At 40.9% G+C, this 14,079-nt stretch overlaps 1 protein-coding gene and 1 long non-coding RNA gene across 2 annotated transcripts; both read left to right on the top strand.

The window, feature by feature from the left end:
* The first annotated feature begins 2,044 nt into the window (after nt 1-2,044).
* LOC113168651 lies at nt 2,045-2,600 on the top strand. Its single transcript, XR_003299507.1, has 3 exons — nt 2,045-2,131; nt 2,191-2,192; nt 2,525-2,600. It is a non-coding gene; the product is annotated as an uncharacterized LOC113168651 (long non-coding RNA).
* A 694-nt stretch (nt 2,601-3,294) lies between these two features.
* LOC113168355 (endonuclease domain-containing 1 protein-like) lies at nt 3,295-4,519 on the top strand. The gene is made up of 2 exons (XM_026369373.1): nt 3,295-3,630; nt 3,899-4,519. Exons 1-2 carry the CDS (start codon nt 3,295-3,297, stop codon nt 4,517-4,519), a joined length of 957 nt encoding a protein of 318 aa, XP_026225158.1.
* Nucleotides 4,520-14,079: the final 9,560 nt, after the last annotated feature.

Genomic DNA, 14,079 nt, shown 5'->3' with positions numbered 1-14,079 from the left:
CTGTTCATAATTATTTTAGTTTTGCTGATATTAGAATAACTCATATGCAAATATAATTGTTCAAACGTGGTAATTTGAACTGCTCAGCAACCGTTTGCTGTTGACGTGAAAAGCGCAACAACCAACTGCCAAATGGAGCTGATGGAACAGTGTAGTAACACCCTCAAGTCAAAGTGTGACTCTATGTGTGCTGCAGTTTCCTTGTTTCCTCCCTAAAATGCTCTCTATGTTCGGCAGAACGTATCTATGTTGATGAAGATGAACAAAACACCACTCAGGAGTCGTCTCACTGATGAACACCTTCACTCAGTCCTCAGCTCAGAGCCCAATCCCAGACTTGTAAGAATAGATGTCAGGTATCTGTGTTGAACCAATGTGCATCAGAGTAAATCAGAGTGTTCAAACTGAGCTTGAATGATGCTGTCTTTGTGCACTTTTTCTACTCCAAGGCATGGGCTGTTAATAGTTTAAAGATTTAAGTAAATTATTATTTTTTGGTTATTTTGTTGGTGGACTGTGAAAAAAGATTTTCCTTAAAAAGGAACTCGAAAGACTACAGATAGAGAGAGACAATAGGAAATGAATACCACTGATGTGTTTTATTTCAATTTTAATTTGTTTATAATATTAACCTTTGCTTGCTGCAGATTCAATGTTTATGCAAAACTACATTTTGTTTCCATATGAAAAGGTTCAACACTACATATCTGGAGGGATGGGAAAACATGCAAAATTGCAGTGAAGTTTTCAATAAAGATTGAGTTGATCAAGCGACTTTGTGCCAGTTTTTAATTTTTGCCCACTCAGAATTTGAGTTTGACACCCCTGTGTTAAAGTAATAAAAAGTCACAGGTCACTGAAATAACTGAATTAATACCAATAATAATAATAATAATAAAAAAACTTCTGGTCAACCACAACTCAAAAACAACATCTAATTTTCATGAGGAGAGAATCGGGATAAGAGTACTGAGGATGGAAGAGAGAAAGGTCAAAGAGCAACAAAGGAAGACGCAGACAACAGAGTGAGATGGAGACAATTCATTGTGGAGAAACTTAAAGAAGAAGATATATACTGGTGCCAGTGTCTAGTAACCGTAAAAGAAGAGTTTATTGTCTCGTAATGTAAAATGTAATTTGATGAAAATGCTTCACCTCAATAGTTAGTAAGTTTTAACCATTTTAACTTTATTCCTAAGATAATATCTCAGTCTAAAAACTGTTTTGGCTTAACAAAGATAATAAGCGGAACATCAACATTTTTAAATCATGACAAGATCTTGTAAAATTAAGTTGATCCAACATACTACACTGTGTCAGGGGAAATTGTTTTTCTGCTACATTTGTATTTACTACATAATTAATTATTGGCAAAATGAAGAAGTAATTTAAGGTTGGCTGCTCTGAAATATTAAGTTGTTTATTCATCAGTTTATCAGTTTATTGCATTTTAGGATTCAATATGTTGTCTAGTGACACTTTGACAGGTCGGCAGGAATTGGGTGAACCGGAAGTTGAACCATGAACCCTGGAGCTTATAGATGACATAGACAACTGCATCAGAGTTGCCCCTTAAATGAACGTTATCCAACACATTATTGAAATCTTTCGTTTTTCACAGCAGTTGTGTATTTGAATGTTTCAAAAATAACAATGAAAATTACGTGGTAAACATGAATAATAACGCTATATCAAAGTACAGGCTTCATATTTTTAAAACCACAGTATTGCATTAGCAGAATTTATTTGTAAAATGAATTATTCATACCTTGAAAAATGCATCTGTGGCACTTTCAGCATCCAGGTCCTCTAATGCCGTTTCGAATTTCTTAAATTGTTTTATGTTAAGAAATGTTAAGGAACATGTTTAATCTGTTGTTGCAGAAACTTGTTATTAAGTTTCCACTACTTAAATGTGTTTGTAATCAATTAAAGGACTACATTTCAATAACATAATTTTGTGTCAATGTTTATTATCGCAGCATTTTTACGTCATCAAAGGCAGAGTAAGCGCAAAGAGTGACAAAAAGATTAAAATACGAATGCACAGTTAGACTGTCGCCACCTGCAGGTTAACATCAGAACGATCATATACTCATGTATTTTACTTTAGTACAATGCTGTAGTACTTGTACTTCAATGTTCCCAGTTTGTATCCAACCACTGCAGTTATTTGATAACTATTGTTAGTGGTACTTATTAAAATTCAGATGAAGACAAACAACAGGAAATAACCAATGCCAGGTTAAATTACATTTAATGTTATTAAAAATACATTTTCACTTCACAACATCAAAATTATGAATACACTAGTAAAACTAATGCAACAATAGGATATACAGTATATATTAAAAAATGTATGTGATGTACTTTATGTTTTGATTATATACAGATTAAATATACTCCTTGGTACTTAACACCACAGAGTAACACAAAGAAATTCAGTTTGGTTTTAATTAAATCTGTTTAGTGATCAGTAGAGGGGGTGCTTGGTCTTTTCCTCACTCTACAGTAGAATAAACAGTTTGTGTGACATTGGTGTGTAACTGATCATCTTTTTAGCTAAGATACAAACTTCTACTCAGTCTTTTTACCCTTTTCCTGTTTTTATCCCTGTACTGACATCATCCTCTATTCTTGTTCTCTGTGCTGTTTCATCCCAACATTATCTCTCCTCTGAACATCTCCACCAAAACAATCAGAAAGCAGTGAACAGTGTATTTGTTGGAGACTATTTCCAGCTGTGGACAGTGTTTATGGTGATTCAATTTTTAAGCGTTTGATTTATCGAACCAACAAAACAATTATACAAACCAGTGGTTTTAATGTTTTAGCCTCTTCAATGTGGAAATTTTTAATGCTGACCACAGTGAAGAAGTGTCAGACCACAAACTGCGTCACTGCTTGTTGCATGTTGGTTTGTGTAGCTGCAGACTAGAAGGGTGCATTAGAACACCTTGATGGAGGTGGGAGTAGCTAATATCACAGCTCTGGTAGATATAAACGCCAGACTTCCTTCACAGTTTGACTGAATATCTGAGGGTCAGTTACACCGTTTGTTTGAAGTGACTGCTCTTCTTCTTGTTCATCTTCTTGAAGTTTTCACAATGTAAGTTTTTCTTGTTTTTTTCTTTAAATTATTTGGGTTCACTGTCTGTTAAAACTATACAAAGATTACAATGCAACAAAATCCATGTTCTTCTATTAGTTAAACCAAACTAAACCAATGTATGTGAAGTTTTGCTTAATTAAACTTTAATTATTAATTTTTTTCTCCTCTCACAGTGTGTGATGATGACTCCTCTGAACATGTGGTGTCTCCTGCCTTTCGTCCTCCTCCTCCTGTCCATCAGTCCCACAAAGACTGAAGTGGTGAATGAGATGTCACAGTGTGAAGGGTTTCTTCTTAATAAACCTCCACAGGTTCCAGGCATCTTGGAAAATGGTCAAATCAAGGAAAAGATCACATACAAAGTCATCTGCCAGACTTATGAGAACAAGACAAGGTTTGTGACGCTCTACGACACCAAGAACAAGATCCCAGTGTTTTCTGCTTACAAGTACAGAGGACAAGAAAACTCAGAGGAGAAAGAGGAAAGACCCAAAACCCACTGGAAGATAGAGCCACAGGTATGTATGGATTCATGATCATACTATAATACATTATAATGTCTTTACTTTTGACTAATGCAGCACCTTGACCTGAAATTTACTACATTTAGTCATTTGGCAGACAGTTTTCTCCCCCGATGTTAAAAAATTAGAAATAAAAATAAAAGTGTATTAACAAGATGCTCTATGGTCTTGCCACTGTAATCTGGTTTACTTTGGAAAAATCTGCATACATTCAACTTTTTATATTATTTATGACAGTGATTCATTGTTTCAACTTTTGCAGCTTGAAAACGAGAGCACTGGCAAAAACATGAAGAATTGTGATCAAGCTGAGTACAAGAACCAGGCCAGTGACAACGACTATAAGCATAACCCAGACTATAGCAGGGGCCATTTATTTCCATCTTCTTATGGTTTTGATGAAAGTGATAAAATCTCAACGTGCACACTGACAAACATTGTTCCACAAGCAATCTCGTTCAACATTGGCAGCTGGGAAAAAATGGAAAACTACATCAAATGTATCCTGGAAAACTACTGCGAAAACAAAGAAGGCTACGTAGTGACTGGAGCAAAGGCAAGTCCAGACGAACAACTCAGCAGCAGAGTTAATATACCTTCAATGCTCTGGTCAGCTTTCTGCTGTTACAGTCAACAAAACAGAAAGTGGATAGCAGGAGCATTCTGGGGAGCCAATGTTCGAGATGAATCAAAAACTACATATCTGCCGATGAGAACTTTGGCAGATCTCTATAATGAACTGAGCACTGGTAGCACAAGATTTGAGGTATTTCCAGAACCAGAAGAAAACCCCTCCAAGTACCCGCTCAAAGAAACTGCTGAAGAGTCTCTAAGAGCATTAAATATTAAAACAACCTGCAAATACCCACAAAAAAAATTCTAAGAGATTTTCCACAAAGACAAAGCCAAAGGCTTCAGGAAGAACGGTAAAACATTGAGGATCATAGTTGAAGACTAAAACTAGGTCAAAACTTAGAAACCAGTGTTTGAATCTAATGAGGCCTCTAATAAAATCCAAAGACACTGATTTTACCCTCAGGATAGTTTTGGAAGTCAATAATATCACAGAGCTTTCAGAAATGCAGCAGTAGAAGTAAATTATGATTCTCTTTGCTAAACTTTAACCTGCTGATGAATGTTTAACCATAATAATATGAAGATAATTCTGTATTTCTCTTTATTATATTTAGATTTGAATACTTTAGTCGTTATTTTGCATTTTGATTTTTCATGTTGTGGATTTTTAACTTCAGGTACATTTAGACTGTATACAATATTACATTGTATTTTTAATTCCTGACTGGTTTATCTGTATTTTATTCACATTTGATTTATTCATTTGTTGATGATTACATTTTGAAATTTGTAATATTGTTGGATATTGTGGTATTGATTTATTGGTCAATAAATTCATTCATTATTGGGTGAATTTGTGAATTAAAATAATTTCAACATCTGTTAAATGTGCAAGGTCCAATTTCTATAGCATGTGAGAGAGAAATTTTAACTTCTTAAAATTAAACTTATTAGTTTTTTACAATAGAAAATTTACTCTTTAAAAGAGTCTGGAACTGACCTCAATCACAAATGTGGTAATGTTTTTGAACCTAGATTCTCCTACTAAATGTAGAAGTATAATAAATGTAATATTTAGAGAATTTTGTGTTATGTTGTCTATTAATATATTCAGTTCTGGTCTGATAGCACAAATAGAAAACAAATGACAATTCAAATATTTATTAATTTATTATTTCACAACCACAAAAAGCAGCTCAACATCTCAGTCTGTTGATAACTAGTATTTTTCTGATATCAAAATAACACATAGGCAATATAATTATATGTTCTATAAATACAATCAAGCCACAGACAGTGAGTTCTGTGCCGGTCCCAAGCCCGGATAAATAGAGAGGGTTGCGTCAGGAAGGGCATCCGGTGTAAAAATTGCCAAAAACAATCATGCGAATCATCCATAAGAATTTCATACCAGATCAGTCGAGGCCCGGGTTAACAATGACCGCCACCGATGCTGTTAACCTACAGGGTGCCGGTGGAAATTTGACTACTGTTGGTCGAAGAAAGAGGGGAGGCAAAAGGTTCGTGGTCAGACAGAGAAGAGAAAAGGCAGGAGCATAGGTTTGAGAATAGGGACTCTTAACGTTGGCACGATGACAGGGAAAGGCAGAGAGCTGGCAGACATGATGGAGAGAAGGAAGGTAGATGTTCTGTGTGTGCAGGAGACAAGGGCAGCAGGAGGATACAAACTACCATGGTGTGGATAGGAAGAGAAACGGGGTAGGAGTGATCCTGAAGGGGGAGTTTGTGAACAATGTCCTAGAGGTGAAAAGAGTCTCAGACAGGGTGATGAGCCTAAAGCTAGAAATTGAAGGGGTGTTGGTGTTACAGCTCCTCCCTTTGCCCCTGTCTGCGGCTTTGGTTCTGTTTTGTTCTGGTCTCACCCTCCTGTATCACACAATATATGGACTTCCTCCACTTTCCACCCTCCACTCACTGCTGGACTAATTGACTCATTCAACTCACCTGTGCATCCCTCTGTTTTAAAAGCACCCCTCAGTCCTCAGTTCATTGCTGGTTTGTCACTTCTGCTTCATTCATGCTCACTGCCCTCTCATGCAGACATTGATTCATCTCTGGTTAGTTCGTTTGACAACCATTCATGCTGCACACTACTCCTTCACTAATCTGGTCAGTCTGTTTGTTCGTTTGTTCGTTTGTCTGTGAGGCACCTGTCTGTTTTTGGTTTGTAGGTTTTGATTTGTTTGGTCTGTGTTTATGCAGCATGTTTAGTTGATACTTTGTCCTGTTAGTTTTGTATGTTTGTTCCTGTTTGCCTGCCTTGCGCAGTGATTTTGGTTTGTCACTTTGTACATTTAGTTTGTTAGTTTCATGTCCGCATTTGTGCGTGGTTTTTTGTTGGTACTTTGTATGTTGTCGTTAGAGTTATGGTTTGAGTTTTTGCCTGTGTTTCCACAGTGTTTTATTTGATACTTTGTTAGTTTGTTAGTTCCCTGTGTCCCCTGACCCTGTGGTTAATAAATATACTTTTTGTTCGCACCCGTTTGGTCCCCGTCAGTCTTGTCCGTCCCCATTTTGTAACAGATGGTGAATGTCGTCAGTGGGTATGCGCCACAGGTTGGCTGTGAGTTAGAAGAGAAGGAGAGATTCTGGAGTGAGTTTGATGAGGTCATAGAGAGTATCCCCAGAGGAGAGAGAGTTGTTGTTGGAGCAGACTTCAATGGGCATGTTGGTGAGGGCAACAGAGGTGATGAGGAGGTGATGGGCAGGTTTGGTGTGAAGGAAAGGAATCCGGAAGGACAGATGGTGGTGGACTTTGCTAAGAGGATGGAAATGGCTGTAGTCAACACTTACTTCCAGAAGCGAGAGGAACATAGAGTGACATACAGAAGTGGAGGTAGGAGTACACAGGTGGACTACATCCTATGTAGACGAGGGCATTTGAGAGAGGTTAGTGACTGCAAAGTGGTGGCAGGAGAGAGTGTAGCCAGGCAGCACTGCATGGTGGTGTGTAAGATGACTCTGGAGGTCAGGAAGAAGAAGAGAGGGAAGACAGAAAAGAAGACCAAGTGGTGGAAGTTAAAGAATGAAGAAACTTGAGGAGTTGAGACAGGTTCTTGGTGGTCAGGATGAGCTTCCAGATGACTGGGAAACTACAGCAGAGGTTATCATGGAAACAGGTAGGAAGGTGCTAGGTGTGTCATCTGGAAAGGGGAAAGAAGGTAAAGACACTTGGTGGTGGAATGAGGAAGTACAGGAATGTGTCCAGAGGAAGAGGTTGGCTAAAAGGAAATGGGATGTAGAAAGGACTGAGGAAAGTAGACAGGAGTACAAGGAAGCGCAGCGTAGAGTGAAGAGAGAGATGGCAAAGGCCAAACAGAAAGCTTACGATGAGCTGTATGACAGGTTAGACACAAAGGAAGGAGAGAAGGACTTGTACAGGCTAGCCAGACAGAGAGATAGAGATGGGAAGGATGTGCAACAGATAAGGGTGGTTAAGGACAGAGATGGAAAGGTGCTAACAACCCAGGAGAGTGTGCAGAAAAGATGGAAGGAGTATTTTGCGGAGCTGATGAATGAGGAGAATGACAGGGAAAGAAGAGAGGAAGATGTGGGAAAGAGTAGTGGAAGCCAGGCTTAGGAAGAAGGTGGAGATTTGTGAGCAGCAGTATGGTTTCATGCCCCGTAAGAGCACCACTGATGCTGTTTTTGCTTTGAGAATGTTGATGGAAAAGTACAGAGATGGTCAGAAGGAGCTGCATTGTGTCTTTGTAGATTTAGAGAAGGCGTATGACAGGGTGCCGAGGGAGGAGCTGTGGTACTGTATGAGGTCGTCGGGAGTGGCAGAGAAGTACGTCAGACTAGTTCAGGACATGTATGAGAGAAGTATGACGGTGGTGAGATGTGCTGTGGTCAGACAGAGGAGTTCAAGGTGGAGGTGGGACTACACCAAGGATCAGCTTTGAGTCCCTTCTTGTTTGCTATGCTAATGGACAGGCTGACAGATGAGGTCAGACAGGAATCTCCCTGGACAATGATGTTTGCGGATGACATTGTGATTTGCAGTGAGAGTAGAGAGCAGGTGGAGGAACAGCTGGAAAGGTGGAGGTTTGCTCTGGAAAGAAGAGGCATGAAGGTCAGTCGTAGTAAGACAGAATACATGTGTCTAAACGAGAGGGATCAAGGTAGAAGCGTGAGGTTACAGGGGGCTGAGGTGAAGAAGGTGCTGGAGTTTAAGTACTTGGGGTCAACAGTTCAGTGTGATGGGGAGTGTGGAAAAGAGGTGAAGCGGCGAGTGCAGGCAGGTTGGAGCGGGTGGAGGAAAGTGTCAGGAGTGTTGTGTGACAGAAGAGTGTCAGCAAGACTCAAAGGAAAGGTGTACAAGACAGTGGTGAGACCAGCTCTGCTCTATGGGTTAGAGACGGTAGCAGTGAGACAGAGACAAGAGGCTGAGATGGAGGTAGCAGAGATGAAGATGTTGAGGTTCTCCTTAGGAGTGACCAGGTTAGACAGAATAAGGAACGAGCACATCAGAGGGACGGCTCACGTTGTCTGTGTTAGCGACAAAGTCAGAGAGGCCAGACTGAGATGGTTCGGACATGTGCAGAGGAGGGATAGTGAATCATGGGTCTGGATCTGATAACAGAGGACATGAGGTTGGCTGGTGTTAGGGTAGAATATGCCCATGATAGTTAGATGAGTTAGGTGGAAAAGGATGATTCGCTGTGGCGATCTCGATGGGAAAAGCTGAAAGAAAAGAAGTTCTATAAATACATAAATAATATAATACAACTAAAAACAAATTTACACAAAGGAAAGATTGATATATGATAAGATGCTGTAGTTTGCTTCACATTTACATTTTTGTTGTTGTTACGCCCACTCTTTCTGAGCTAAAGGTGTGAGGACAGAGGGTGTAGTTGTCGAGCATTTTGCAAAAACCCTCTGAGGCAAAATTCACATTTAATTCATTGAATTTAAATGACTTTATAAATAAAACTCTCAATCTCCTTGTTCCATGTACTAAACATAGTGATTTATGATTGATATTACAGAATTATAAGCAGCATTATAAGTGTGTATGGAATCACATTGTTTTATTTGGTATAACAGAGAGTGGATTACTTTAAAAGGAGACACTATCTTCTATTCTCACAGGAACTCTGTGTGTCAAACAGAGGTGTTGCTTTTTGCTTCTCATGACCTGAACCTTGAAAGTCATCACACCAGAGGTGTTAATGTATCTATTTATATCTTCTTTGAGATGAATTCTTAATTCTCAAAAGATAACTTGCAGGAACTCTACAGTTTTTCTATCATATCTGATGCTTAACTTTACCTGGTGAAGACATGATTTAACTGAGGTTTAAATATTTTAAAAATCTTTGTGAGAAAAGATTTATTAAGCTCTGACAATAGTAATGATATGAGATATTTAACTTCCCTAAAAATGGAAAATGTCAGCCTTTTAAAAAAATGAACTAGAATCACACCAATGCTTTTTGTATCTTCACCAACCAGTGAAGTTGTATTTTACATTCACATCTGTCCAGACTGTAGGACGTCATGTTTAAATCTAAAAGGAAGTTTTTGCCTGAATTAATGAAATCGACCTTCAGGCATTGACTCTTTTACTAGTTTTTTTTTTTATATACAGTATCAAGATCTAATTATTCTTTAAGTACCACGCTAAAAAATGTGGCTGTCATTTCATAACACATGTTCAGATTTATTTTTAAATAAAGATAAATTAGTTCAATGTTCTCATGCATTTGATGATGGCATGACTAATAAATTATTAATTAATGAAACATCATCACACCATCACACACACATATATATATTAAGCATTTTAATTTGTGTAACAGGGAGTGAATCATTTTTAAACAGACACCTGGTTTAAGACAGGAAGCCTTCAAGAACTGATGGTGATTTGCTTCCATGAACTAAGCCCCACCTGACACATCATATGTGTTAATAAGTATAAATAGATCACCTCTCTCCGACTTACAAGTAGCATGAACCTCCTTAAAAGGTAAAAGTGGTCAGAGTATCGATTTCCTCATGCTTTGCTTTAACACATTCAGTGAGGGTGTTGAATAAACAACACCCTCACCCCTTTTTTTCTTGTTTTTTTAAAACATTTTCTATATTGTTTTAATAATATCTGAGTAACGTGAGCAAGTATACTTCAAGAACAATGTAAAGTACATATATAAATGTTAGTGGATTAAACAGAAAAACTGGATTAAAAACATATTCAAATTTGTTATATTCACAAACACTGTAATTAAATCTACCCGGATATACTTGCTGAGGTGTCCTTGGACAAGACAACAAAACCGTGTAGTGTAGCGCTGACATACCGTCTAGCAGCTGTCCACCCATAATTTCCCCAAGGGGATCAATAAAGTATTCATTATTATTATTATTCTTATGATATTCCCTAATGTACTTCTTCGAAACTTCTATGTTGAAATTACGTGATCCAGTTGACAGTTTGTCTGCTGTTTATTATATAATAAAATAAAGTCTATGATCGACTTTGTGGTTGTATCATCTGACCTCCGACCATATGTCTTGGACACTCGGGTGAAGAGAGGGGCTGAGCTATCAACTGATCACCACCTGGTGGTGAGTTGGATCCGATGGCGGAGGAGGGAGCTGGATAGACCTGGCAGACCCAAACGTATTGTGAGGGTCTGTTGGGAAAGTCTGGTGGAACCCTCTGTCAGAGAGGTCTTCAACTCCCACCTCCGGGAGAGCTACAATCAGGTTCCGAGGGAGCCTGGAGACATTGAGTCCGAGTGGACCACGTTTTCCACCTCCATTGTCAATGCGGCTGTTCGAAGCTGTGGCCGTAGGGTCTCTGGTGCCTGTCGTGGCGGCAACCCCCGAACCCGGTGGTGGACACCGGAAGTAAGGGAAGCCGTCAAGCTGAAGAAGAAGTCTTATCAGGCCTGGTTGGCCTATGGGACTCCTGATGCAGCTGATGGGTATCGGCAGGCCAAACGTGCCGCAGCCCGCGCGGTCGCAGAGGCAAAAACTCGGACCTGGGAAAAGTTTGGCGAGGCCATGGAGGAGGACTATCGGTCTGCCTCAAGGAAATTCTGGCAAACCGTCCGGCGCCTCAGAAGGGGAAAGCAGTTTCCTGCCAACACTGTTTACAGTGGAGGGCTGCTGACTTCGACTGGGGACATTGTAGGACGGTGGAAGGAATACTTTGAGGATCTCCTCAACCCCGTCGACACGCCTTCTGTTGAGGAAGCAGAGGCTGGGGACTCAGAGGTTGATTCGTCCATTTCCCTGGTCGAAGTCACCGAGGTAGTCAGTAAGCTCCTCGGTGGCAAGGCACCAGGGGTGGATGAAATTCGCCCTGAGTACCTTAAGTCTCTGGATGTTGTAGGGCTGTCTTGGTTGACACGCCTTTGCAGCATCGCGTGGAGATCAGGGACAGTACCTCTGGACTGGCAGACCGGGGTGGTGGTTCCTCTTTTTAAAAAGGGGGACCGGAGGGTGTGTTCCAACTATAGGGGGATCACACTCCTCAGCCTCCCTGGGAAAGTCTATTCCAGAGTGCTGGAGAGGAGAGTTAGGCCGCTAGTCGAACCTCGGATCCAGGAGGAACAATGCGGTTTTCGTCCTGGCCGTGGAACACTGGACCAGCTCCATACTCTCGCTAGGGAGCTTGAGGGTTCATGGGAGTTCGGCCATCCAGTCTACATGTGTTTTGTGGACTTGGAGAAGGCGTTTGACCGTGTCCCTCGTGGCATCCTGTGGGAGGTACTTCGGGAATACGGGATTCGGGACCCTTTGTTAAGGGCCATTCGGTCCTTGTATGACCGGAGTAGGAGCTTGGTTCGCATTGCCGGTAGTAAGTCAGACTTGTTCCTGGTGCATGTTGGACTCCGACAGGGCTGTCCTTTGTCACCGATCCTGTTCATTACTTTTATGGACAGGATTTCTAGGCACAGCCAGGGGTCGGAGGGAATCCGGTTTGGGAATCACAGGATTTCATCTCTGCTTTTTGCAGATGATGTTCTCCTGTTGGCCTCATCAGACCGGGACCTCCAGCAGGCACTGGGGCGGTTTGCAGCCGAGTGTGAAGGGGCTGGGATGAGAATCAGCACCTCCAAGTCTGAGGCCATGGTTCTCAACCGGAAAAAGGTGGCTTGCACCCTCCAGGTTGGGGGGGAGATCCTCCCTCAAGTGGAGGAGTTTAAGTATCTTGGGGTCTTGTTCACGAGTGAGGGGAAAAAGGGAGCGTGAGATTGACAGACGGATTGGTGCATCGGCAGCAGTAATGCGGTCGGTGTACCGGTCCGTCGTGGTGAAAAAGGAGCTGAGCCGACAGGCAAAGCTCTCGATTTACCGCTCAGTCTATGTTCCTACCCTCACCTATGGTCATAAGCTTTGGGTCATGACCGAAAGGACAAGGTCGCGGATACAAGCGGCCGAAATGAGTTTCCTCCGTAGAGTGGCTGGGCGCACCCTTAGAGATAGGGTGAGGAGCTCAGTCACCCGGGATGAGCTCGGAGTAGAACCGCTGCTCCTCTGCATCGAGAGGGGCCAGTTGAGGTGGCTTGGGCATCTGTTTCGGATTCCCCCGGGACGCCTCCCAGGGGAGGTTTTCCGGTCCTGTCCCACCGGGAGGAGGCCCCGGGGAAGACCCAGGACACGTTGGAGGGACTATGTCTCTCGGCTGGCCTGGGAACGCCTCGGTGTCCCCCCGGAAGAGCTGGAGGAGGTGTCTAGGGAGAGGGAAGTCTGGGCATCTCTGCTTAAGCTGCTCCCCCCGCGACCCGGTCCCGGATAAGCGGATGAGAATGGATGGATGGATGGATGGAAAATAAAGTCCTGTTTCAGAGTACTTCATACAGATACAGACTCTTCATCGACTATACAAGGACTGTCTGTTGATTTTTGTTTATAATGCAGTACATTAACTCCACCTGCAGGTTAATGCCAGAACTACACTATTAGACTTTGATGTTAATTTACTTAAAAACTATGTTCCTGTAATCTTCGAATGCAGTACATTGCTGTTATTTTGGCACTGGACGACTGATTGTCATCCTGCAAATTACAGGGTGAGCTTGAATTTACTTAGTCTTGGATAAACATTTGCCACGTGCACATATCCAGACATTGCCTTTTCAAACTGTCTAACTTAAATGAACATAGCTATTGTATATGTGTAGGTTGCTGAGTTACCTGCCTAAATTCGCTTGCTTGCTAAAGAAAACTACAAAACTGAACTCATAAACAAATCAGTCAGAGTCATGTTGTTTGTTTTTTTTTTTTTGTTTTGTTTTCAGAGACCTGCAAGTGTTGCCTTTCACCACTCCAGCAATCAGCACCACAGTCTATCAAGTTTACTCTCACTCATTTTTACTGAGTGTAAGGTAGTTTAATAGTAAAGAGTAAGAGTGAAATAATTACTAAATAAAACACTCATGCAAATGTATGTAGTGAATAAGTTATATATACTGTACTTCAATTAACAATAATTCAATTCAATTTAGTTTAATTTGTATAGCGCCAATTCACAACATAAGTTATCTCAAGACACTTTACAGTGTAAGGATGTCTGTAAAGACCTTACAGAGAATAAAATGAAAAAAATGATACAGAAAACCCAACAATCCCATTTGAGCAAGCTTTAGGCAACAGTGGAGTGGAAAAACTCCCTTTAGAGGAAGAAACCTCCAGCAGAACCAGGCTCATAGTGGGCGGCCATCTGCCTCGACCGGTTGGGGTGAGTGGAAAGAGGAGAGAGAAAAAAACAGCAGGCAACAAAAACAACAACACGCAGCAAGAACATTAGGCGGGTCAACTGCTAAATATTTCAACTAAACTAACTTTCAACTAAATATTTGGCCAGTATTTTACTGTTACAGTAAACAA

Source organism: Anabas testudineus, chromosome 18 (genome assembly GCF_900324465.2).
Source record: "Anabas testudineus chromosome 18, fAnaTes1.2, whole genome shotgun sequence".
Taxonomy (NCBI): domain Eukaryota; kingdom Metazoa; phylum Chordata; class Actinopteri; order Anabantiformes; family Anabantidae; genus Anabas; species Anabas testudineus.
Note: the sequence above shows the minus strand (reverse complement) of the source record. Positions and strands in the feature narration are given on the sequence as shown.